The 27,548-nt window shown below is 45.4% G+C and overlaps 1 protein-coding gene and 1 long non-coding RNA gene across 6 annotated transcripts in view; both read right to left on the reverse strand.

Moving 5' to 3' along the window:
- Positions 1-27,548, reverse strand: part of ctif (CBP80/20-dependent translation initiation factor) — a 210,761-nt gene that overhangs the window by 2,323 nt on the left and 180,890 nt on the right. The window contains exon 11 of the mRNA XM_052458739.1: positions 25,236-25,391. Within this exon, the coding sequence (XP_052314699.1) occupies positions 25,236-25,391 (156 nt within the window). The remainder of the gene's footprint in view (positions 1-25,235; positions 25,392-27,548) is intronic.
- LOC127906414 (uncharacterized) lies at positions 5-6,852 on the reverse strand. Of its 5 annotated transcripts, none has more exons than XR_008061278.1 (3): positions 6,178-6,852; positions 4,408-6,090; positions 5-2,092 (listed from the first exon to the last, which is right to left on the reverse strand). It is a non-coding gene; the product is annotated as an uncharacterized LOC127906414 (long non-coding RNA). The 5 variants fall into 5 exon arrangements; XR_008061277.1 differs by lacking the exon at positions 5-2,092 and adding an exon at positions 3,573-3,670; XR_008061280.1 differs by lacking the exon at positions 5-2,092 and adding an exon at positions 3,837-3,874.

A 27,548-nucleotide genomic window follows, 5' to 3' on the forward strand; every position in this document is an offset into this window, starting at 1 on the left:
GCAACAGACATGATGAGAGACGTCTCTATGGAGATACAGTATCTGTTTATTCTTTACGTCTACAGCAGTCATGCAGAGTGATAGAAGTTACAGATATAGACCCACAGCAGCGATGGGTACTATACTGTATGACGAGTGCCATCTTTCTGTTTGGGAGGTTGAATGACAATGAGAGGAAAAACAAAGAGAGACACGGACAGAGAGAGAGAGACCTGGCTCTCACGATAAGACAGGCTATGTACACTGCCCACAAAATGAGGTGGAAACGGAGCTGCACTTCCTAACATCCTGCCAATTGTATGACCATATGAGAGACGTACAGTACCAGTCAAAAGTTTGGACACACTAACTCATTCAAGAGTTCTTGAAATTTTCTGCATACTGACCTTTGTGTCTTAAAGTAATGATGGACTGTTGTTTAACTTGCTTATTTGCTCTGTTCTTGCCATAATATGGACTTGGTATTTTATCAAATAGGGCTATTTTCTGTATTCCACCCCTACCTTGTCACAAACACAATTGATTAGCATAAATGCATTAAGGAAAGAAATATTAATTACTAGTCTGCAGCTAGGAATTCGGTATCATTGAATGCGAAGACCGACAACCGCCGAAACATCTATTCTATAACGATGAATGTCACTCTGAACTATCCATTCTAAATACGACAGAGAGAGAGAGCAGACAAACTCTCCAACAGAAATAAACTTTTCAACAGAGATCCCGACGACACACTGAGCGTAAATATATATATTGATTGCAATTGATCCCAAATGAGTGAGTGTTCATGTGCAAAGAATTAGCATTTCAATTGTTATAATTATCAACTCTGTCGGGACTTCTCAGCTGACCCCTAACTTCCCCTGTTGTCTAGCAAGCCGCCATGCCGGTTTAGCCCACTAGGGGCACATCCGCTATCATTTCTTTGTAACCATCTACTTTGTTTGTGTTATGCATTTCTGTGAATTACTTAGTAAATAAACGATTTTAAGACAATTTATATATGGATGACTCAAAGTGAAGACTGGGTTTGTGCAGATAACCAACAATTTACAACGTTTGGAATGAGACTAACGTGAGGTAAAATAATTCATTAATTAAGAAGACTAATTGATCAGATATTAAAATATCTGAAAAGTTGTATTAGGAAAATTATAACTTTGTCATTTGAATATTTTCCTTGGAACCCCGACTTCCTAGTTAATTACATTTGATTAATCAGTTTAATCGCGTAATAATAATTACAGAGTTGTTTGATAAGTAAGTCTTCAGTTTAATGATGCCAAAGACACGACAAAAGCGCTCCAAAGCTTTTTACTATCATTCTTTATGTCATTTATCTTTGTTTCATAGAGTAGTTTCTTCTTTTTATTCAGTTTAGTCACATGATTTCTCAATGTGCAATATGTTTGCCAATCAGTTGTGCAGCCAGAGTACCCATTCCTTTTGCCTCATCCCTCTCAACCATACCCTTTTTCAATTCCTCATCAATCCACAGGGATTTAACAGTTTTTACAGTTCTTTTTATTTTAAATGGTACATGCTTATTAGTAAATGGAGTAAGCAATTTCATAAATGTGTTAAGTGCAGCATCTGTTTGCTTCTCATTACACATCATGGACCAACTAATATTCTTTACATCAACACCATAGGTATCACTCCAACACGTATTGTATGACCTCGTTCGTATACACTATATTAGGCCCAGTCTTTGGAACTTTGGTTTTCCTAGATATGGCTACTATACTGTGATCACTACATCTGATGGATCTGGATACTGCTTTTAAACACATATCCGCAGCATTAGTAAAGATGTGATCAATACATGATTTCATTCCTGTGCTGTTTGTATAGACCCTGGTCGGTTGAATGATAACCTGAACCAGGTTGCAGGTACTGGTTACAGTTTGAAGCTTTTTCTTGAGTGGGCAGCTTGATGAAAGCCAGTCAATATTTAAATCACCCAGATAATATACCTCTGTTGATATCACATACATTATCAAGCATTTCACACGTTATCCAGATACTGACTGTTAGCACTTAGTCTATAGCAGCTTCCCACCAGAACGGGCTTTAAGTGAGGCAGATGAACCTGTAGCCATATTACTTCAACAGTATTTAACATTATCCAGATACTGACTGTTAGCACTTAGTGGTCTACAGCAGCTTCCCACCAGAACGGGCTTTAGGTGAGGCAGATGAACCTGTAGCCATATTACTTCAACAGTATTTAACATTATCTAGATACTGACTGTTAGCACTTGGTCTATAGCAGCTTCCCACCAGAACGGGCTTTAGGTGAGGCAGATGAACCTGAAGCCATATTACTTCAACAGTATTTAACATTATCCAGATACTGACTGTTAGCACTTGGGTCTATAGCAGCTTCCCACCAGAACGGGCTTTAGGTGAGGCAGATGAACCTGAAGCCATATTACTTCAACAGTATTTAACATTATCCAGATACTGACTGTTAGCACTTGGTGGTCTATAGCAGCTTCCCACCAGAACGGGCTTTAGGTGAGGCAGATGAACCTGTAGCCATATTACTTCAACAGTATTTAACATTATCCAGATACTGACTGTTAGCACTTGGTCTACAGCAGCTTCCCACCAGAACGGGCTTTAGGTGAGGCAGATGAACCTGAAGCCATATTACTTCAACAGTATTTAACATTATCCAGATACTGACTGTTAGCACTTTATTTTCTGTGGTCTATAGCAGCTTCCCACCAGAACGGGCTTTAGGTGAGGCAGATGAACCTGTAGCCATATTACTTCAACAGTATTTAACATTATCCAGATACTGACTGTTAGCACTTAGTGGTCTATAGCAGCTTCCCACCAGAATGGTGATCTGATGAACCTGAAGCCATATTATAACAGTATTTAACATTATCCAGAACTGACTGTGTTTCTATAGCAGCTTCCCACCAGATGTTTAACAGATGAACCTGAAGCCATATTACTTCAACAGTATTTAACATTATCCAGATACTGACTGTTAGCACTTGGTGGTCTATAGCAGCTTCCCACCAGAACGCTTTAGGTGAGGCAGATGAACCTGTAGCCATATTATCAACAGTATTTAACATTATCCAGATACTGACTGTTAGCACTTTCTACAGCAGCTTCCCACCAGAACGGGCTTTAGGTGAGGCAGATGAACCTGAAGCCATATTACTTCAACAGTATTTAACATTATCCAGATACTGACTGTTAGCACATCTTCCCACCAGAACGGGCTTTAGGTGAGGCAGATGAACCTGTACCATATTACTTCAACAGTATTTAACATTATCCAGATACTGACTGTTAGCACTTGGTCTACAGCAGCTTCCCACCAGATTTTAGGTGAGGCATGAACCTGAAGCCATATTACTGTATTTAACATTATCCAGATACTGACTGTTAGCACTTGGTGGTCTATAGTTAGAGAACGGGCTTTAGGTGAGGCAGATGAACCTGTAGCCATATTACTTCAACAGTATTTAACATTATCCAGATACTGACTGTTACACTTAGTGGTATAATGAACGGGCTTTAAGTGAGGCAATGAACCTGAAGCCATATTACTTCAACAGTATTTAACATTATCCAGATACTGACTGTTAGCACTTGGTCTATAGCAGCTTCCCACCAGAACGGGCTTTAAGTGAGGCAGATGAACCTGAAGCCATATTACTTCAACAGTATTTAACATTATCCAGATACTGACTGTTAGCACTTGGTCTATAGCAGCTTCCCACCAGAACCTTATAATGAGGCAGATGAACCTGGCCATATTACCAACAGTATTTAACATTATCCAGATACTGACTGTTTTGGTCTATCAGCTTCCCACCAGAACGGGCTTTAAGTGAGGCAGATGAACCTGAAGCCATTTTTCAACAGTATTTAAATTATCCAGATACTGACTGTTAGCACTTGTCTATAAAAGCTTCCCACCAGAACGGGCTTTAAGTGAGGCAGATGAACCTGAAGCCAATTACTTCAACAGTATTTAACATTATCCAGATACTGACTGTTAGCACTTGGTGGTCTATAGCAGCTTCCCACCAGAACGGGCTTTAGGTGAGGCAGATGAACCTGAAGCCATATTACTTCAACAGTATTTAACATTATCCAGATACTGACTGTTAGCACTTGGTGGTTATAGCAGCTTCCCACCAGAACGGGCTTTAGTGAGGCAGATGAACCTGTAGCCAATTACAACAGTATTTAAATTATCCAGATACTGACTGTTAGCACTTAGTGGTCTATAGCAGCTTCCCACCAGAACGGGCTTTAAGTGAGGCAGATGAACCTGAAGCCATATTACTTCAACAGTATTTAACTTATCAGATACTGACTGTTACCACTTGGTCTATAGCAGCTTCCCACCAAACCTTTAAGTGGCTGATGAACCTGTAGCCATATTACTTCAACAGTATTTAACATTATCCAGATACTGACTGTTAGCACTTAGTGGTCTATAGCAGCTTCCCACCAGAACGGGCTTTAAGTGAGGCAGATGAACCTGTAGCCATATTACTTCAACAGTGTTTAACATGAGATCCTCTCTAATCTTTACAGGAATGTGGTTCTGAATATAAACAGCAACACCTCCACCACTGACATGTATTTTCTGTAAATGTTATAACCTTGTATTGCTATCACTTTATCAAAGGTAATGTCTAATTGAGTTTCAGAGAGTGTCAGGATATGAATGTGATCTGTTACTAGCAAGTTATACATTTCATGAACCTTGTTTCTTAAGATACATATGTTAACGTGGGCTATTTTGAGTACTTTTCTGGGATGCTTGCTTGTTTTCATTTCTTTACTGAGAAGCTTAGCAGAAGTAGATATTATCATGTTATTTAATGTTAGTTTGTGCAGGGTGAGCTGCACACAGTGGACATCCTACTAGGGCACACCGCCTTAGTGCTAACAACATAAATCTGGTTCATAGACACATGATTGCTGCATACAATAGCTGTAGGATCAGCAGAGGCATTCGGGGCAGTTAGAGGGTCATGAATTAGGTTACTTACATTGTGTCTACCAACGCCACTGGTATAATGTACAATTACTGAAGCATTATGATGACTCAGCGACACAATGGTAGGGATTAACTGAGCTGGGGTCATTGATAAGTCATTGTCTCAACACAGCCTTATAATGCAGTGAAAGGATCCAGGAAACCAAGTGGTTTTATCCCATCCTCCTGATAAAACGTGTTTTGTTTAAAAAAGGTATCGATATTGTCAACAAAAAGTTACACCCATCGAGCTGCAAAATTCACGTAGCCAGTTGTGAAGAGAAAAAAATCCTGCTAAAGTGTTCAATGACACGATTCAGAGAAGAGCACAGGGCCAGATATGATGGGTCTTATATTAGTGTCTAGCAGAGAGTCAATCAGCTCTTTGAAATCCAGTTTCAACTGCTTAGTAATGTCATTTACCCGAGCTCCGGGGTAGGACATTGTTTCAGCACCAGGAACTGTCACATTCCTTACCATGGAGCTGCCCAAAACCATGGCTGGTGAGAATGACTTAGAAATCCAACCACTCCCACGCTTCACAGGATGGTGCTGGCATCCACATGCAACCATCGTTGATTGTCATGCTCCTCTTGCTGTGCTCCTTCGATTCCGCTATCAGATGGGGGAGGAGAGGCAGGAGTTGGCTCCCCTGGCGAACCAACTCCGGGCAACACCGGCCAGTCGGTGCGAACACCATCCAAGGAACAGGCGTAGAAATTTCCTCAGTTTCTTATGTAGGCTGGCGACCTCTGTGATCAAGGAAGCCACATCAAGCCTATAATCCTCGGCAAGCAAACAATTATCGCACTGGAACTCTGAGTGATCCGGTTTGTCCCGAAAACAAAGCGTAGTAGATACAGCTCCTACAGCGCAGGAACCGTTCATTTACCTCTCCAGACACCTCATCAGGAATCATTAATTTACCTCTCCAGACAACTCATCAGGAATCATTCATTTACCTCTCCAGACAACTCATCAGGAATCATTAATTTACCTCTCCAGACAACTCATCAGGAATCATTCATTTACCTTTCCAGACAACTCATCAGGAATCATTAATTTACCTATCCAGACATTTAGCCTCTCCAGACAACTCATCAGGAATCATTCATTTACCTATCCAGACAACTCATCAGGAATCATTCATTTACCTCTCCAGACAACTCATCAGGAATCATTCATTTACCTCTCCAGACAACTCATCAGGAATCATTCATTTACCTCTCCAGACAACTCATCAGGAATCATTCATTTACCTCTCCAGACAACTCATCAGGAATCATTCATTTACCTCTCCAGACAACTCATCAGGAATCATTCATTTACCTCTCCAGACAACTCATCAGGAACCATTCATTTACCTCTCCAGACAACTCATCAGGAATCATTCATTTATCTCTCCAGACAACTCATCAGGAATCATTCATTTACCTCTCCAGTCAGAGAGGGCTCCATTGGAAAACTCATCTCTGACTTCATTAGCTTGATGGCTAACGTTAGCAGTTCGTTTATTTCACTTTTGTTTATTATGTATTTCACTGGCTTTGGCAATGTAGACATGTGTGTCCCATGCCAATAAAGTCCTTTCAATTGAATTGAGAGAGAAAGAGCAAGATGTGAAAACTTGGCTCACTAACAGCTCAGTCCAAATAGAACAGGGTTGTAAATCCAGTCAGGACCAAACTATAGTTGGGCGGTAGCTACCGAATGGCATATTTGGAGAGTTTGGACATTTTACAAGCAAATGTGAATGAGAGATGATGTGCAAATGAACAAAGTTTTAACGCATGGAGTTCTGGCTCTCCAGCAGCATGTCTACATGCCTTTTCTATGTGTAGTCTGGAGTCACTAGGAGAAGAGAGGGGGGAGAGAAGGGTTGAGAACAAAGAGGAGAAAAAAACAGCAAGGAAATCAAAATGGCACCGGCAGTAATACAAAAACAAATCCAAAAGGGCTTTGCCTTCAACACTGTGGACGACTACCGCCACCTTATTCATTCAGCCACTTAGTTACAGCAAGTTAGACTAGGAATTGTGCATTTTACACACCAACAACAACAAATGGACACAAAGCATAAGAAATATCTTGCTGCCTTTTGTAAACACAGATCTAAAATGTTTCATATTGTCATTTCTGCTCAGCATTAGATTCACTTTGTTCATTTGCACAACATCTCTCATTCACATTTGCTTGTAAAATTTCCAAACTGCATCAAAGCTGGGACCGAGAGACTGAAAAACAGCTTCTATCTCAAGGCCATCAGACTGTTAAACAGCTACCACTAACACTGAGTGGCTGCTGCCAACATACTGACTCATCTCTAGCCACTTTAATAATTTAAAAAATGTATCACTAGCCACTTTAAACAATGCCACTTTATATAATGTTTACATACATACCCTACATTACTCATCTCATATGTATATACTGTACTCTATACCATCTACTACAACTTGCCTATGCCGTTCGGCCATCGCTCATTCATGAATTTTAATGTACATATTCTTATTCATTCCTTTACACTTGTGTGTGTATAAGGTAGTTGTTGTGAAATTGTTAGGTTAGATTACTTGTTAGATATTACTGAATGGTCAGAACTAGAAGCACAAGCATTTCGCTATACTCGCATTAACAGCTGCTAACCATGTGTATGTGACCATTAACATCTGCTAACCATGTGTATGTGACCATTAACATCTGCTAACCATGTGTATGTGACCATTAACATCTGCTAACCATGTGTATGTGACCATTAACACCTGCTAACCATGTGTATGTGACCATTAACACCTGCTAACCATGTGTATGTGACAAATAACATTTGATTTGATTTTGTGCTTCAGTTGCACTTCAAACTTGAATGAGAATTCAAGACCGGGTATTCTGTCAGTAGACAGTTCTCCTACTGATGTGTAGTTCCAGTACTTTTCTTGGTCTAGCCTATTTTTCTCTGGTAAAATGCAAGGTTATCTTTAGGCCTAAACATTAAAAATATGATGGACATGTGTCGTTTTTGCAAAAAAGACCTGGCTTTTTCATTGTAAGCTCATTTATTTATGTGGCTGCCAGCCAAATAGCATTTCTGTTGTCTTCTGATGAAAATGAAGCTATTTTATGTCAAATGTGTTGCACTAATGTATTTTGTGTGAAGGGAAACTACAGTTGCACGTCCCTGATCACTCTATTGAAGCAGAAAACCACTTGACTTCCGTAATAAAATGCGACCCCTGACAATGCACAGCTGCTTTCTCCTGCTATTAACAAACAAACATGTGACTGGTTCAACTGTGCTGGGGAACTAAGTAAGCTTCATAATGTCAAATAATGTGACAGGTGAAATAAGAATCTGCTTTATCTCCTAACGTATTGCACAAGTTGACTGCATGTATTTAATAAAAAATAAAAAATAAAATATTAAAATGATTGAAAAACCATCCCACGGCTATTTACAAATATCCCTGTATATGGTACAGTATATGCGATACACCGCGTGGTTGTCTTGGCAGGTCTTAATTGGCTGCGTAACTATTACAGTACATTCAGACAGTATTCCTCTACCCTTGACTTGTTCCAAATGTTTTTAAGTTACAGCCTTAATCTAACATGAAGAAAAAAAACGTAATATAAAAATCCTCAATCTACACAATACCTTATAAGAACAAAGCAAAAATGTTTTTTTTTTTTAAGACATTTTTGCAAATGTATAAAAGTACTCCGTACTTTGTTCAAGCATGTTGGCAGAGATTACAGCCTCGAGTCTTCTTGGGTATGACCCTACAAGCCTGGTACACCTGTATTTGTGGAGTTTCTCTAATTATTCTCTGCATATCCTCTCAAGCTCCTGTCAGGTTGGATGAGGAGCGTTGCTGCACAGCTATTTTCAGGTCTCTCCAGAGATGTTCGATCGGGTTCAAGTCCGGGCTCTGGCTGGGCCACTCAAGGATACTCAGAGACTTGCCCCGAAGCCACTCCTGCGTTGTCTTGGCTGTGTGCTTTGGGTCGTTGGGTCATTGTCCTGTTGGAGGATGAACCCTCGCCCCAGTCTGAGGTCCTGAGCAGGTTTTCATCAAGGATCTCGTTGTACTTTGCTCCGTTCATCTTTCCCTCGATCCTGACTAGTCTCCCAGTCCCTCCCACTGAAAAACATCCTCACAGCATGATGCTGCCATCACTATATTTCACTGTAGGGATGGTGCCAGGTTTCTTCCAGACGTGACGCTTGGCATTCAGGCCAAAGAGTTCAATCTGGTTTTCATCAGAAAAAGAGAATCTTGTTTCTCATGGTCAGAGTCCTTTAGGTGCCTTTTGGCAAACTACAAGTGGGCTGCGCAGAACTCTAACCCGGAAGCTTATAAGAAATCCTGCTATGCCCGCCAATGAACCATCAAACAGGAAAAGAGTCAATACAGGGCTAAGACTGAATCGTACTACACTGGCTCCGACATTCATCTTATGTGGCAGGGCCTGCAAACTATTACAGACTACAAAGGGAAGCACAGCCGCAAGCTGCCCAGTGACACGAGCCTACCAGACGAGCTAAATCACTTCTATGTTCCCTTTGAGGAAAGCAACACTGAGGCATGCATGAGAGCATCAGCTGTTCCGGACGACTGTGTGATCACGCTCTCTGAAGCCGACGTGAGTAAGACGTTTAAACAGGTCAACATTCACAAGGCTGCGGGGCCAGACAAATTACCAGGACGTGTGCTCTTTGCTGATGAACTGGAAGGTGTCTTCACTGACATTTTCAACATGTCCCTGATTGAGTCTGTAATACCAACATGTTTCAAGCAGACCACCACCACTGTGCCCAAGAACAACCCCAAGAGCAACCTGCCTAAATGACTACAGACCAGTAGCACTCATGTCCGTAGCCATGAAGTGCTTCGAAAGTCTGGTCATGGCTCACATCAACACCATTATCCCAGAAACTCTAGACCCACTCCAATTTGCATACCGCCCCAACAGATCCACAGATGATGCAATCTCCATTGCACTCCACACTGCACTCCACACTGGACAAAAGGAACACCTACCTGAGAATGCTATTCATTGACTACAGCTCAGCGTTCAACACCAGAGTACCCTCAAAGCTCATCACTAAGCTAAGGATCCTGGGACTAAACACCTCCCTCTGCAACTGGATCCTGGACTTCCTGACGGGCCGCCCCCAGGTTGTAAGGGTAGGTAGCAACACATCTGCCACGCTGATCCTCAACACAGGAGCCCCTCAGGGTTGCGTGCTCAGTCCCCTCCTGTAATCCCTGTTCATGACTGCATGGCCAGGCACGACTCCAACACCATTATTAAGTTTGCAGACGACACAACAGTGGTAGGCCTGATCACCGACAACGATGAGACTATAGGGAGGAGGTCAGAGACCTGGCTGGGTGGTGCCAGAATAACAACCTATCCCTCAACATAACCAAGACTAAGGAGATGATTGTGGACAACAGGAAAAGGAGAACTGAGCACGCCCACATTCTCATCGACAGGGTTGTAGTGGCGCAGGTTGAGAGATTCAAGTTCCTTGGTGTCCACATCACCAACAAACTGGAATGGTCCAAACACACCAAGACAGTTGTAAGGAGGGCACGACAAAGCCTATTCCCCCTCAAGAAACTAAAAAGATTTGGCATGGGTCCTGAGATCCTCAAAAGGTTCTACAGCTACAACATCGAGAGCAGAGTAGGGGAGCAGAGTAGAGAGGAGCAGAGTAGAGGAGCAGGTCAGAGCAGAGAGGAGCAGAGTAGAGAAGAGCAGAGTAGAGGAGCAGAGCAGAGGAGCAGAGCAGCAGAGTAGAGGAGCAGAGGAGAGAGGAGGAGCAGAGTAGAGAGGAGCAGAGTAGAGAGGAGCAGAGTAGAGAGGAGCAGAGTAGAGAGGAGCAGAGTAGAGAGGAGCAGAGTAGAGAGGAGCAGAGTAGAGAGGAGCAGAGAGGAGCAGAGTAGAGCAGAGAGGAGCAGGGCAGAGAAGAGCAGAGTAGAGCAGAAAGGAGCAGAGTAGAGAGGAGTAAAGTAGAGAGGAGCAGAGAGGCGAGGAGCAGAGAGGCGAGGAGCAGAGAGGCGAGGAGCAGAGAGGCGAGGAGTAGAGAGGAGTAGAGGGTCAGAGTGTTCTTTCTATCAGAGAACAAAAGGAAATTGACGACTGTGCTGCCAAAAAGTTGAAAAAAATACACACCACAGACATGCACTTCTCATGAGCTACGAGCCATAGCAGGAAAATAACGGTACGTAGTGCTGAAGAAGTTAAGTACACAAATTCCACCCTGAAAAAGTATGTGTCCCAAATGGCACCACATTCCCTATAAGTGCACTACTTTTGACCAGGGCCCACAAGGTTCTGGTTAAAAGTAATTCACTACGAAGGGAATAGGATGCGATTTGGCACACGTGCCAGAGATATTTTCCAAACACTAAAGACCATTAAGAGTGAAGTGGTTGGTGCATTATGCCTAAGCTGCTGAACCAATCCATGGCCAGCCCTCACAGAGACATTGACCTTTCACCTCTGAGGGATTTGTGTGGGTGGGAGCCGGGGAGATGGGGCCGCAGGGTCCAGAGATAATTGCCTTCCTAACTTAAACAGCGCCAGTTCAGAAAAAAATATCCACACGGGAAGGGAACATCATTCATGAGCCGTGCAGAAGAAGTAGAAGAAGTGCGGTGATTGGTCAGGAAAGCACCAAGGGTGAGGGGGTTGGGCTGAGGTGGGGGAAACAGAGGGTGAGGAACTATTTTGTACTAGAAAACACATCCTAATGTTGTATGTTTTTGTTGTGGGTGCTTATATTTGTCATATTTCACAAATACTAGTGTAATAACATGTAATTGTGCCCTTGCCTAGGCACACTCAAAGCTACTAGCTACTGGGCCTTATGAAATTCAAGTCAGCAGGAGAGACTAGCTTGGTGTAACTATGTACTACAACAAACACACATTAAGCTCCATCGGTAGACATGGCTGGAAGGGCGGTAGGTCGCTTGGCATGTCCCCCAGGGTTGCTGGGCGGGGAGGTGAATGTTGTGTCTGTCTCTGAAACGGTACCCTATTTTCCTACAAAGTGCACTACTTTTGACCAGGGCCCATGGGTCATTACTTTCAGATGCAGGTTGAATCTCCTAGCTTGGCCCTGAGGGAATTACTTGGCTGCCTGCTAACAGATGGTCTGGGCCTCATCACTCCATAATGTGCCACGCTGCAGCACAGCGCCAAGCCACTGCTAAGCCCACCCTCCCTGAGCTTAGCTCCCTGCAGTTTGTCTGGGAGGGTGTGTGAGAGAGGAGCATCAGACAGGATAGCGAGGGGAGCATCAGACAGGATAGCGAGGGGAGCATCAGACAGGATAGCGAGAGGAGCATCAGACAGGATAGCGAGAGCAGAATCAGACAGGATAGCGAGAGCAGAATCAGACAGGATAGCGAGAGGAGCATCAGACAGGAAAGGGAGGGGAGCATCAGACAGGATAGTGAGGGGAGCATCAGACAGGATAGCGAGGGGAGCATCAGACAGGATAGCAAGAGGAGCATCAGACAGGATAGTGAGAGCAGAATCAGACAGGATAGCGAGAGCAGAATCAGACAGGATAGCAAGAGGAGCATCAGACAGGATAGCAAGAGGAGCATCAGACAGGATAGCGAGAGCAGAATCAGACAGGATAGGGAGAGCAGAATCAGACAGGATAGCGAGAGCAGAATCAGACAGGATAATGAGAGCAGAATCAGACAGGATAGCGAGAGGAGCATCAGACAGGATAGCAAGAGGAGAATCAGACAGGATAGTGAGAGCAGAATCAGACAGGATAGTGAGAGCAGAATCAGACAGGATAGTGAGAGCAGAATCAAACACTAACCGCTGTTCAGTAAACACACTATGCTACGGTACGCTGCTGTTCAGTAAACACACCATGCTACGGTACGCTGCTGTTCAGTAAACACACTATGCTACGGTACGCTGCTGTTCAGTAAACACACTATGCTACGGTACGGTACGCTGCTGTTCAGTAAACACACTATGCTACGGTACGGTGCAGTACACTGCTGTTCAGTAAACACACTATGCTACGGTGCAGTACGCTGCTGTTCAGTAAACACACTATGCTACGGTACGGTACGCTGCTGTTCAGTAAACACACTATGCTACGGTACGGTGCTGTTCAGTAAACACACTATGCTACGGTACGGTGCTGTTCAGTAAACACACTATGCTACGGTACGGTGCTGTTCAGTAAACACACTATGCTACGGTACGGTGCTGTTCAGTAAACACACTATGCTACGGTACGGTGCTGTTCAGTAAACACACTATGCTACGGTACGGTGCTGTTCAGTAAACACACTATGCTACGGTACGCTGCTGTTCAGTAAACACACTATGCTACGGTACGGTGCTGTTCAGTAAACACACTATGCTACGGTACGGTGCTGTTCAGTAAACACACTATGCTACGGTACGCTGCTGTTCAGTAAACACACTATGCTACGGTACGGTGCTGTTCAGTAAACACACTATGCTACGGTACGGTGCTGTTCAGTAAACACACTATGCTACGGTACGGTGCTGTTCAGTAAACACACTATGCTACGGTACGGTGCAGTTCAGTAAACACACTATGCTACGGTACGCTGCTGTTCAGTAAACACACTATGCTACGGTACGCTGCTGTTCAGTAAACACACTATGCTACGGTACGCTGCTGTTCAGTAAACACACTATGCTACGGTACGGTGCTGTTCAGTAAACACACTATGCTACGGTACGGTGCTGTTCAGTAAACACACTATGCTACGGTACGCTGCTGTTCAGTAAACACACTATGCTACGGTACGCTGCTGTTCAGTAAACACACTATGCTACGGTACGGTGCTGTTCAGTAAACACACTATGCTACGGTACGGTGCTGTTCAGTAAACACACTATGCTACGGTACGCTGCTGTTCAGTAAACACACTATGCTACGGTACGGTGCTGTTCAGTAAACACACTATGCTACGGTACGGTGCTGTTCAGTAAACACACTATGCTACGGTACGGTGCTGTTCAGTAAACACACTATGCTACGGTACGGTGCTGTTCAGTAAACACACTATGCTACGGTACGGTGCTGTTCAGTAAACACACTACGGTGCGGTGCTGTTCAGTAAACACACTATGCTACGGTACGGTGCTGTTCAGTAAACACACTATGCTACGGTACGCTGCTGTTCAGTAAACACACTATGCTACGGTACGGTGCGGTACGCTGCTGTTCAGTAAACACACTATGCTACGGTACGCTGCTGTTCAGTAAACACACTATGCTACGGTACGCTGCTGTTCAGTAAACACACTATGCTACGGTACGGTGCAGTACGCTGCTGTTCAGTAAACACACTATGCTACGGTACGGTGCTGTTCAGTAAACACACTATGCTACGGTACGGTGCTGTTCAGTAAACACACTATGCTACGGTACGGTGCTGTTCAGTAAACACACTATGCTACGGTACGGTGCTGTTCAGTAAACACACTATGCTACGGTACGGTGCTGTTCAGTAAACACACTATGCTACGGTACGGTGCTGTTCAGTAAACACTATGCTACGGTACGCTGCTGTTCAGTAAACACACTATGCTACGGTACGGTGCTGTTCAGTAAACACACTATGCTACGGTACGCTGCTGTTCAGTAAACACACTATGCTACGGTACGGTGCTGTTCAGTAAACACACTATGCTACGGTACGGTGCTGTGTTCAGTAAACACACTATGCTACGGTACGGTGCTGTTCAGTAAACACACTATGCTACGGTACGCTGCTGTTCAGTAAACACACTATGCTACGGTACGGTGCTGTTCAGTAAACACACTATGCTACGGTACGCTGCTGTTCAGTAAACACACTATGCTACGGTACGGTGCTGTTCAGTAAACACACTATGCTACGGTACGGTGCTGTTCAGTAAACACACTATGCTACGGTGCGGTGCTGTTCAGTAAACACACTATGCTACGGTAAGCTGCTGTTCAGTAAACACACTATGCTACGGTACGGTGCTGTTCAGTAAACACACTATGCTACGGTACGGTGCTGTTCAGTAAACACACTATGCTACGGTACGCTGCTGTTCAGTAAACACACTATGCTACGGTACGGTGCTGTTCAGTAAACACACTATGCTACGGTGGTGCAGTACGCTGCTGTTCAGTAAACACACTATGCTACGGTACGGTGCTGTTCAGTAAACACACTATGCTACGGTACGGTGCAGTACGCTGCTGTTCAGTAAACACACTATGCTACGGTACGGTGCTGTTCAGTAAACACACTATGCTACGGTGCAGTACACTGCTGTTCAGTAAACACACTATGCTACGGTACGGTGCTGTTCAGTAAACACACTATGCTACGGTACGGTGCAGTTCAGTAAACACACTATGCTACGGTACGGTGCAGTTCAGTAAACACACTATGCTACGGTACGGTGCTGTTCAGTAAACACACTATGCTACGGTACGGTGCTGTTCAGTAAACACACTATGCTACGGTACGGTGCTGTTCAGTAAACACACTATGCTACGGTACGCTGCTGTTCAGTAAACACACTATGCTACGGTACGGTGCTGTTCAGTAAACACACTATGCTACGGTACGCTGCTGTTCAGTAAACGCATTTTGGTACAAAATATCATAAACGGTGCAATTTGAACAAGAGTTCTTCCATTGGCCATTTTCATACGTGTTGTAGGACTAGAGGTCCATGACCGTTTGGGTCCCGCAGCTTAAAAAGGCTTCATAAACACTACATAAATGCTTTACAAATCTATAACCGTATGTCATGCTTTATAAACACTACATAAATGCTTTACAAATCTATAACCGTATGTCCTGCTCTATAAACACTACATAAATGTTTTACAAATCTAGAACCATATGTCCTGCTCTATAAACACTACATAAATGTTTTACAAATCTATAACCGTATGTCCTGCTTTATAAACACTACATAAATGTTTTACAAATCTATAACCGTATGTCCTGCTTTATAAACCTATAACCGTATGTCCTGCTTTATAAACACTACATAAATGTTTTACAAATCTATAACCGTATGTCCTGCTCTATAAACACTACATAAATGTTTTACAAATCTATAACCGTATGTCATGCTTTATAAACACTACATAAATGTTTTACAAATCTATAACCGTATGTCATGCTCTATAAACACTACATAAATGTTTTACAAATCTATAACCGTATGTCATGCTTTATAAACACTACATAAATGTTTTACAAATCTATAACCGTATGTCATGCTTTATAAACACTACATAAATGCTTTACAAATCTATAACCGTATGTCATGCTCTATAAACACTACATAAATGCTTTACAAATCTAGAACCATATGTCATGCTTTATAAACACTACATAAATGCTTTACAAATCTAGAACCATATGTCCTGCTTTATAAACACTACATAAATGCTTTACAAATCTAGAACCAACCGTATGTCCTGCTCTATAAACACTACATAAATGTTTTACAAATCTATAACCGTATGTCATGCTTTATAAAGGACTCATAAATGTGGCATAACTGTGTGACATAAACCTGTGCTTTATAACAGGTGGCATAAGCATCACTTAATCAAGGCCTTATAGGTCATGTTAAATTGAGGCTTCACAAATCATTTATTACCTTGTCATCCATCCTGGCAGAGCATTGCAAGACCAGGATATTGGGTTTGATTCCTGGGACCACCTACACGTAAAAATGTATCCACACGACTGTAAATCGCTTTTGGATAAAAGTGTCTGCTAAATGTTATAATATTTCACTAAAACATTTCTAGGATGGCCCAATCTCTTTTGGATGCATAGTCAATATTAGACCGTACATTAACTTCCCCCAGAATGGGGTGCTGTAGGATGACAGGAAGTGCAGTCATGCACAGTAGAAAACTGACTTCATATTTTCTGCCTATGTCTGTTTATTCCCAAATTCATTTTTTTTTGCTGCTACTACTAAAGGACAGCAGCAAGAAGAAGAGACTTGCTTGGGCCAAGAAACACAAGTAATGGATATTAGACTGGTGGAAATCTGCCCTTTGGTCTGATGGGTCCAAATGAGATTTTTGCTTCCAACCGCCGTGTCTTCTGTGAAACGCAGAGTTGGTGAACGGATGATCTCTGCATGTGTGGTTCCCACCGTGAAGCACGGAGGAGGAGGTGTGATACTGTGTGATTTATTTAGAATTCAAGGCACACTTAACCAGCATGGCTACCACAGCATTCTGCAGCGATACGCCATCCCATCTGGTTTGCGCTTAATGGGACTATCATTTGTTTTTCAACAGGACAATGACCCAACACACCTCCAGGCTGTATAAGGGCTATTTGACCAAGAAGGAGAGTGATGGAGTGCTGCATCAGATGACCTGGCCTACACAATCACCCAACCTCAACCTAATTGAGATGGAACGGGAAGAGTTGGATGGCAGAGTGAAGGAAAAGCAGCCAACTCCTTCAAGACTGTTGAAAAAGCATTCCAGGTGAAACTGGTTGAGATAATGCCAAGAGTGTGCAAAGCTGTCATCAAGACAAAGGGTGGCTACTTTGAAGAATCTAAAATCTTGATATGTTGAGGTCTTCACTATTAATCTACAATGTAGAAAATAGTAAGATAAAGACAAATCCTTGAATGAGTAGGTGTCCAAACTTTGCCTGGTCCTGTACATACACACTGACCGCCTGCAGTACCTCCACGCAGACCCAATGTTGAATATACCTGGTCTAGTAGTTAAGAATGCTAAGTGACCATGAAGCAGAAAGTTCAACCTTGAAAATGTATGGATTGATTAACTTTAGCAAGTTACTAAATGAAGCATTGTGTCAACAGGTTTCTTAGAATGTTGTGGGAAAACACCCCAGAGTTGACTATAATCAAAATATCTATTACTTTTAGATTCAAAAGTAACTGAGCAACTGCACTACAAGGGTTTACTGTCATACCAGTTTCCCAGTTGACTTCAGCTGCTGGAGGGCATGTGATCACTATGTTCATGTGTGAGATGAATTCTAGGAAGGATTCCTGGTGAACTGCAGTAATTACTGAAGGCTTGTCATTCCTAGAATGTGCATCAGTGGGACTGGGGATGTAAGCTGAGACGTCCCACATAATGACACCCCTGGAGACGCACTACACTGACGGTTGCCAGGCTCTAACGTTACTGACACCACAGCCAACCTGCATAAGTGGCACAATCCCTCAACCACCCCTCCCACTCCCCCAGTCCCACCTCCTTTCCCAGGGACACTGAGAACTCCCAGACGTCCACAAACATTCCGCTCCGGAATCCTGTGTGAATTCTGACATCATCCATTATGACATTGCCACTTCCCGGCCTGTGACCTTTATTCTCATTGGGAGGCTTTTCCTAGTTATACGTAGCAATACCACAAACACATATCATTCATTCATTCACATCATTCAATCAAACAAGGCGTAGCATTTTCTTAACTTTTATAATTGTGGTTTGTGAGGCAGTTCCACCTAAAGTCCTCTTCGAAGACCATCCATTCAAACCCCATCATTCATACCTGGATTTAAATACATAATACTATACACCTGTCATGTTTTTTTAGTACCTCCAGAAACACACTCAACACACCTAAACCTGCTCTACCAGTCCATAGACAGCCAAGAATATATAGGCTACATCACACCAGGCCTGCATTTGAGCGAGTGTAATATGTAATCTGACTGCCGTCAGCCAGACCCGTGTCTACTGCAACCTGGAGTGTTGTGCTAACAGCCCTCAGCCAGACCCGTGTCTACTGCAACCTGGAGTGTTGCTCTAACAGCCCTCAGCCAGACCCGTGTCTACTGCAACCTGGAGTGTTGCTCTTTTTCAGCCAGACCCGTGTCTACTGCAACCTGGAGCGTTGCGCTAACAGCCCTCAGCCAGACCCGTGTCTACTGCAACCTGGAGTGTTGCTCTAACAGCCCTCAGCCAGACCCGTGTCTACTGCAACCTGGAGCGTTGCTCTAACAGCCCTCAGCCAGACCCGTGTCTACTGCAACCTGGAGTGTTGCTCTGAGCCCTCAGCCAGACCCGTGTCTACTGCAACCTGGAGTGTTGCTCTAACAGCCCTCAGCCAGACCCATGTCTACTGCAACCTGGAGCGTTGCGCTAACAGCCCTCAGCCAGACCCGTGTCTACTGCATCCTGAGTGTTGCTCTAACAGCCCTCAGCCAGACCCGTGTCTACTGGAACCTGGAGTGTTGCTCTCACAGCCCACTGCAACCTGGAGTGTTGCTCTTTCAGCCAGACCCATGTCTACTGCAACCTGGAGCGTTGCGCTAACAGCCCTCAGCCAGACCCGTGTCTACTGCATCCTGGAGTGTTGCTCTAACAGCCCTCAGCCAGACCCATGTCTACTGCAACCTGGAGCGTTGCGCTGCAGCCCTCAGCCAGACCCGTGTCTACTGCATCCTGGAGTGTTGCTCTAACAGCCCTCAGCCAGACCCGTGTCTACTGCAACCTGGAGTGTTGCTCTAACAGCCCACTGCAACCTGGAGTGTTGCTCTAACAGCCCACTGCAACCTGGAGTGTTGCGCTAACAGCCCTCAGCCAGACCCGTGTCTACTGCAACCTGGAGCGTTGAACAGCCCCTCAGCCAGACCCGTGTCTACTGCATCCTGGAGTGTTGCTCTAACAGCCCTCAGCCAGACCCGTGTCTACTGGAACCTGGAGTGTTGCTCTCACAGCCCTCAGCCAGACCCGTGTCTACTGGAACCTGGAGTGTTGCTCTAACAGCCCTCAGCCAGACCCGTGTCTACTGCAACCTGGAGCGTTGCGCTAACAGCCCTCAGCCAGACCCGTGTCTACTGCAACCTGGAGTGTTGCTCTAACAGCCCTCAGCCAGACCCGTGTCTACTGCAACCTGGAGTGTTGCTCTAACAGCCCACTGCAACCTGGAGTGTTGCTCTAACAGCCCACTGCAACCTGGAGCGTTGCGCTAACAGCCCTCAGCCAGACCAGTGTCTACTGCAACCTGGAGTGTTGCTCTAACAGCCCACTGCAACCTGGAGTGTTGCTCTAACAGCCCACTGCAACCTGGAGTGTTGCGCTAACAGCCCTCAGCCAGACCCGTGTCTACTGCATCCTGGAGTGTTGCTCTAACAGCCCTCAGCCAGACCCGTGTCTACTGGAACCTGGAGTGTTGCTCTAACAGCCCTCAGCCAGACCCTTGTCTACTGCAACCTGGAGCGTTGCGCTAACAGCCCTCAGCCAGACCCGTGTCTACTGCAACCTGGAGTGTTGCTCTAACAGCCCTCAGCCAGACCCGTGTCTACTGCAACCTGGAGTGTTGCGCTAACAGCCCTCAGCCAGACCCGTGTCTACTGCAACCTGGAGTGTTGCTCTAACAGCCCACCGCAACCTGGAGTGGTGCTCTAACAGCCCTCAGCCAGACCCGTGTCTACTGGAACCTGGAGTGTTGCTCTAACAGCCCTCAGCCAGACCAGTGTCTACTGCAACCTGGAGCGTTGCGCTAACAGCCCTCAGCCAGACCCGTGTCTACTGGAACCTGAGTGTTGCGCTAACAGCCTCAGCCAGACCCGTGTCTACTGCAACCTGGAGCGTTGTGCTAACAGCCCTCAGCCAGACCCGTGTCTACTGCAACCTGGAGCGTTGCGCTAACAGCCCTCAGCCAGACCCGTGTCTACTGCAACCTGGAGTGTTGCGCTAACAGCCCTCAGCCAGACCCGTGTCTACTGCAACCTGGAGTGTTGCGCTAACAGCCCTCAGCCAGACCCGTGTCTACTGCAACCTGGAGTGTTGCTCTAACAGCCCACTGCAACCTGGAGTGTTGCTCTAACAGCCCTCAGCCAGACCCGTGTCTACTGGAACCTGGAGTGTTGCTCTAACAGCCCTCAGCCAGACCCGTGTCTACTGCAACCTGGAGTGTTGCTCTAACAGCCCACTGCAACCTGGAGTGTTGCGCTAACAGCCCTCAGCCAGACCCGTGTCTACTGCAACCTGGAGCGTTGCGCTAACAGCCCTCAGCCAGACCAGTGTCTACTGCAACCTGGAGTGTTGCTCTAACAGCCCTCAGCCAGACCAGTGTCTACTGCAACCTGGAGTGTTGCTCTAACAGCCCTCAGCCAGACCCGTGTCTACTGCAACCTGGAGCATTGCGCTAACAGCCCTCAGCCAGACCCGTGTCTACTGCAACCTGGAGTGTTGCTCTAACAGCCCTCAGCCAGACCCGTGTCTACCAACCTGGAGCGCTGCTCTAACAGCCCCAGCCAGACCCGTGTCTACTGCAACCTGGAGTGTTGCTCTAACAGCCCTCAGCCAGACCAGTGTCTACTGCAACCTGGAGCGTTGCTCTAACAGCCCTCAGCCAGACCCGTGTCTACTGGAACCTGGAGTGTTGCTCTGACAGCCCTCAGCCAGACCAGTGTCTACTGCAACCTGGAGTGTTGCTCTAACAGCCCTCAGCCAGACCCGTGTCTACTGCAACCTGGAGTGTTGCGCTAACAGCCCTCAGCCAGACCCGTGTCTACTGCAACCTGGAGTGTTGCTTAACAGCCCACTGCAACCTGGAGTGTTGCTCTAACAGCCCTCAGCCAGACCCGTGTCTACTGGAACCTGGAGTGTTGCTCTAACAGCCCTCAGCCAGACCCGTGTCTACTGCAACCTGGATTGCGCTAAACCCTCAGCCAGACCCGTGTCTACTGGAACCTGGAGTGTTGCTCTAACAGTCATCAGCCAGACCCGTGTCTACTGCAACCTGTAGTGTTGCGCTAACAGCCCTCAGCCAGACCCGTGTCTACTGCAACCTGGAGTGTTGCGCTAACAGCCCTCAGCCAGACCCGTGTCTACTGCAACCTGGAGTGTTGCGCTAACAGCCCTCAGCCAGACCCGTGTCTACTGCAACTTGGAGTGTTGCTCTAACAGCCCACTGCAACCTGGAGTGTTGCTCTAACAGCCCTCAGCCAGACCCGTGTCTACTGGAACCTGGAGTGTTGCTCTAACAGCCCTCAGCCAGACCCGTGTCTACTGCAACCTGGAGTGTTGCTCTAACAGCCCACTGCAACCTGGAGTGTTGCGCTAACAGCCCTCAGCCAGACCCGTGTCTACTGCAACCTGGAGCGTTGCGCTAACAGCCCTCAGCCAGACCAGTGTCTACTGCAACCTGGAGTGTTGCTCTAACAGCCCTCAGCCAGACCAGTGTCTACTGCAACCTGGAGTGTTGCTCTAACAGCCCTCAGCCAGACCCAAATCTACTGCAACCTGGAGCATTGCGCTAACAGCCCTCAGCCAGACCCGTGTCTACTGCAACCTGGAGTGTTGCTCTAACAGCCCTCAGCCAGACCCGTGTCTACTGCAACCTGGAGCGCTGCTCTAACAGCCCTCAGCCAGACCCGTGTCAGCAACCTGGAGTGTTGCTCTAACAGCCCTCAGCCAGACCAGTGTCTACTGCAACCTGGAGCGTTGCTCTAACAGCCCTCAGCCAGACCCGTGTCTACTGGAACCTGGAGTGTTGCTCTAACAGCCCTCAGCCAGACCAGTGTCTACTGCAACCTGGAGTGTTGCTCTAACAGCCCTCAGCCAGACCCGTGTCTACTGCAACCTGGAGTGTTGCGCTGCCTCAGCCAGACCCGTGTCTACTGCAACCTGGAGTGTTGCTCTAACAGCCCACTGCAACCTGGAGTGTTGCTCTAACAGCCCTCAGCCAGACCAATGGGAGCATGTTGCTCTAACAGCCCTCAGCCAGACCAATGGGAGCATGTTGCTCTAACAGCCCTCAGCCAGACTGCTCCCAGTGTCCTCTAGGTCCTCCAGCCTGCTCCCAGTGTCCTCTAGGTCCTCCAGCCTGCTCCCAGTGTCCTCTAGGTCCTCCAGCCTGCTCCCAGTGTCCTCTAGGTCCTCCAGCCTGCTCCCAGTGTCCCTCCGTGTAACCCAGTATAATGGTAATAATACAGAGTATAGGAATGTGAGAGGTGTGCCTGCCTGCCTGCCTCCCCGTCACTGTTTAACAGCCCTACAGTCTATGGAAGTGTTAGATTGCTTTGCTCCATGGGGAGTACCTGGCTGGCACATGCCAGTGGTGTGTGTGTGTGTGTGTGTGGGGGTGTATAGGCGGGGGTGGCAGGCTCCCTGTTGTGTGACCTTGAATGAACAGTAGAAGTGGGAGGTACAGGCTACACCTCTGCTCATCTCACGCTCCCACTCTCTGGCAGGCGTGTACGAGTGACAGTCGCTGTAATGTCACTCCTCTGCTGAAAGGAGAGAAGCCTGACAGACTCGAGGTCGGCAACAGGAGGCTACTGTTTTTTTATTTGCCCAAAAAATATTTTTGTAAAAAAAAAAAAAAAATCTAAATTGTGATTTTTAAAAAAATACTAAAATCAGCAGGAATTCAGCTAAAATTACTTTAGTTTAGGAAATCTGTTCCCAAATATTCCCAAAAATAAAGAGACTCATGTAATCGTGTATCAATGTAATCAAGGTATAATGATTTTCTGGGCCCCTGACCCTCTCGCTCCAACAAAAATCATCCTGAATCTAGTTGCCTACCCCTGGTCTAGAGGAAGACCACGGCTGTCACTGCAGACACCAGAGAGCCTGCTGAAGTGCAGCGTGTGTGTGTGTGTGTGTGTGTGTGTGTGTGTGTGTGTGTGTGTGTGTGTGTGTGTGTGTGTGTGGTGCATTCAGAAAGCATTCAGATCCAGTGACTTTTTCCACATGTTGTTACATTGCAGCCTCATTCTTAAAATACATTCAATAGTTTTTTTCTGAATACTTTTTCAGAATGCACTGTATCTACACGAATGGCTGGATATAGGATGTCACCATGGAAACCAGATAAACACATCTTTCATCACTGAGATAGAGAGGGGGAGTACTGGCAGGGAGGGAGGCAGGCAGGCAGAGAAGCAGCTCTTTCTCCTCACACTAGCCCCCCAACTATAACATGTTACTGTACCACTGGCTAGGAATACGAAGGAAAATTACTAGCCTGGAACCCAGATCTGTTTTGTACAGTCTTTCACAACACCTACGGTCAATTGTTTGACATGACATCAACTAGAAGTTGGCTATACTGCAGAAACAGATCCAGTGCCCTCTAGGATCCAGGCTATGATAGGCTAAATGCTGTACTGTCTTGGTGGCTTCTCTGGTAATTGATTTCATGCTAACCATTAATCTAAACCCTCCATGCTCCACTCACTGTTTTGACCACTTCTGCTTTCTCTACCGGATAAGCCCCAGTTTATTACCGCGTCTGTCTGCGGTCTCTGGTTCCTATGGAAACGGTCTGAGCCAATGTGACAGACCTCCTCCGCTGATGGAAATTGGAACTCTGAGGTGAGGCAGGTGTTACCGGAATCATCTTCCCCCCCAATTACCCAGAGTACTATGCTGTGCTGTGGGAATGACGGACGGATGGAGGGGCCTTCTGAATAAGGATGCTTTGTTATCGTAGTGAATTACTGGTTGAGGATATATCCACATAGCATGTGTGACACACCCAGTCACCGAGAGACAACCGAGTCTGTTCCAATATCCACACTAGAAATAATTTCCGGCCTATAAGTGGTACTGCTAGACTGGATATAAGAAGATATCCAACATTATAGATTGTAGATTAGATGGCTACATAGTTGAGCAGAGGTGGAATGTCCGTGGGTGTGTGTGTTTACACGGGACAAACCAACACCCTAAACGGTTCTCCAGGTGGAGGTGTGTTAGTGTAGTGGTAGACAGGTGGAGGTGTGTAGGGAACAGGGGACTCACCTCTCGGAGACAGGTGTATATAGGACAGACCAACACCCTAAACGGTTCCCCAGGTGGAGGTGTGTAGGGAACAGGGGACTCACCTCTCGGAGACAGGTGTATATAGGACAGACCAACACCCTAAACGGTTCCCCAGGTGGAGGTGTGTAGGGAACAGGGGACTCACCTCTCGGAGACAGGTGTATATAGGACAGACCAACACCCTAAACGGTTCCCCAGGTGGAGGTGTGTAGGGAACAGGGGACTCACCTCTCGGAGACAGGTGTATATAGGACAGACCAACACCCTAAACGGTTCCCCAGGTGGAGGTGTGTAGGGAACAGGGGACTCACCTCTCGGAGACAGGTGTATATAGGACAGACCAACACCCTAAACGGTTCCCCAGGTGGAGGTGTGTAGGGAACAGGGGACTCACCTCTCGGAGACAGGTGTATATAGGACAGACCAACACCCTAAACGGTTCCCCAGCGCTGGACCTCATGGTTCCAAAAACCTCACACAGGAAGGTGATGAATCCCAACCAAAGCTCCACGTCAGACGCCTGCAGCTCCACCCGACGAGAGAAGTCCTTCTGCAGAGGACAGAGAGAGGGGTGAATAACATATTAGCATAATGTAAAATCAGGTTCTCCTCAGAAAAGTCCTTCAGAGGACAGAGAGAGGGGTGAATAACATATTAGCATAATGTAAAATCAGGTTCTCCTCAGAAAAGTCCTTCAGAGGACAGCGAGAGGGGTGAATAACATAAGCATAATGTAAAATCAGGTTCTCCTCAGAAAAGTCCTTCAGAGGACAGAGAGGGGTGAATAACATATTAGCATAATGTAAAATCAGGTTCTCCTCAGAAAAGTCCTTCAGAGGACAGAGAGAGGGGTGAATAACATATTAGCATAATGTAAAATCAGGTTCTCCTCAGAAAAGTCCTTCAGAGGACAGCGAGAGGGGTGAATAACATAAGCATAATGTAAAATCAGGTTCTCCTCAGAAAAGTCCTTCAGAGGACAGCGACAGGGGTGAATAACATATTAGCATAATGTAAAATCAGGTTCTCCTCAGAAAAGTCCTTCAGAGGACAGCGAGAGGGGTGAATAACATATTAGCATAATGTAAAATCAGGTTCTCCTCAGAAAAGTCCTTCAGAGGACAGCGACAGGGGTGAATACTAGAGGTCGACCGATTATGATTTTTCAAAGCCGATACCGATTATTGAATTTTTAAAAATGTATTTGTAATAATGACAATTACAACACTACTGAATGAACACTTATTTTAACTTAATATAAAACATCAATAAAATCAATTTAGCCTCAATTAGATAATGAAACATGTTCAATTTGGTTTAAATACACAGTGTTGGAGAAGTAAAAGTGCAATATGTGCTATGTAAGAAAGCTAACGTTTAAGTTCCTTGCTCAGACCATGAGAATATATGAAAATTGGTGGTTCCTTTCAACATGAGACTTCAATATTCTCAGGTAAGACGTTTTAGGTTGTCCTTAATAGTATTTATAGGACTATTTCTCCCTATACCATTTGTATTTCATATACATTTGACTATTGAATGTTCTTATAGGCACTTTAGTATTGCCAGTGTAACAGAAAAGCTTCCGTCCCTCACCTCGCCCCTACCTGGGCTCGAACCAGGAACACATCGACAACAGCCACCCTCAAAGCATCGTTACCCATGCAGAGCAAGGGGAACAACCACTCCAAGTCTCAGAGCGAGTGACGTTTGAAACGCTATTAGCTCGCACCCCGCTAACTAGCTAGCCATTTCACATCGGTTACACCAGCCATTAGGCTGATAGGCTTGAAGTCATAAACAATGCTGTGCTTGCGAAGAGCTGCTGGCAAAACGCACAAAAGTGCTGTTTGAATGAAGGCTTACGAGCCTGCTGCTGCTCAGTCAGACTGCTCTATCAAATCATAGACTTAATTATAATATAATAACACACAGAAATACGAGCCTTTGGTCATTAATATGGTCGAATCCGGAAACTATAATTTCGAAAACAAAACGTTTATTATTTCAGTGAAATGTAACCGTTCTGTATTTTATCTAACGGGTGGCATCCCTAGGTCTAAATATTCTTGTTACATTGCACAACCTTCAATATTATGTCATAATTACCTAAAATTCTGGCAAATTAGTTTGCAATGAGCCTGGCGGCCCAAACTGTTGCATATACCCTGACTCTGCGTGCAAATGAACGCAAGAGAAATTACAATTTCACCTGGTTAATATTGCCTGATAACCTGGATTTCTTTTAGCTAAATATGCAAGTTTAAAAACATATACTTCTGTGTATTGATTTTAAGAAAGGCATGTGTTTACGGTTAGGTACAGTCGTTCAACAGTTGTGCTCTTTTCACAAACGCTGAAATCCCCCAGCGTTGTATTGATTATATGCAGCACAGGACACGCTAGATAAACGACTAATATCATGATGTATTGTTGTCTCTACCTTCTTGCCCTTTGTGCTGTTGTCTGTGCCCAATAATGTTTGTACCATGCTTATTAGTGCTGCTACCATGTTGTGTTGCTACCATGTTACTGTCGTGTGTTGCTACCATGCCGTAAAGTTACGTGTTGCTGCCTTGCTATGTTGTCATCTTAGGTCTCTCTTTATGTCGTGTTGTATTGTCTATCGTCCAATATTTGAATTTTTTTAAATCGAGCCCATGTCTCCGCAGGAGGCCTTCATTGCAAATAAATTTGTTCTTTGTTC

The sequence above is a fragment of the Oncorhynchus keta genome, chromosome 12, assembly GCF_023373465.1.
Source record: "Oncorhynchus keta strain PuntledgeMale-10-30-2019 chromosome 12, Oket_V2, whole genome shotgun sequence".
NCBI lineage: Eukaryota > Metazoa > Chordata > Actinopteri > Salmoniformes > Salmonidae > Oncorhynchus > Oncorhynchus keta.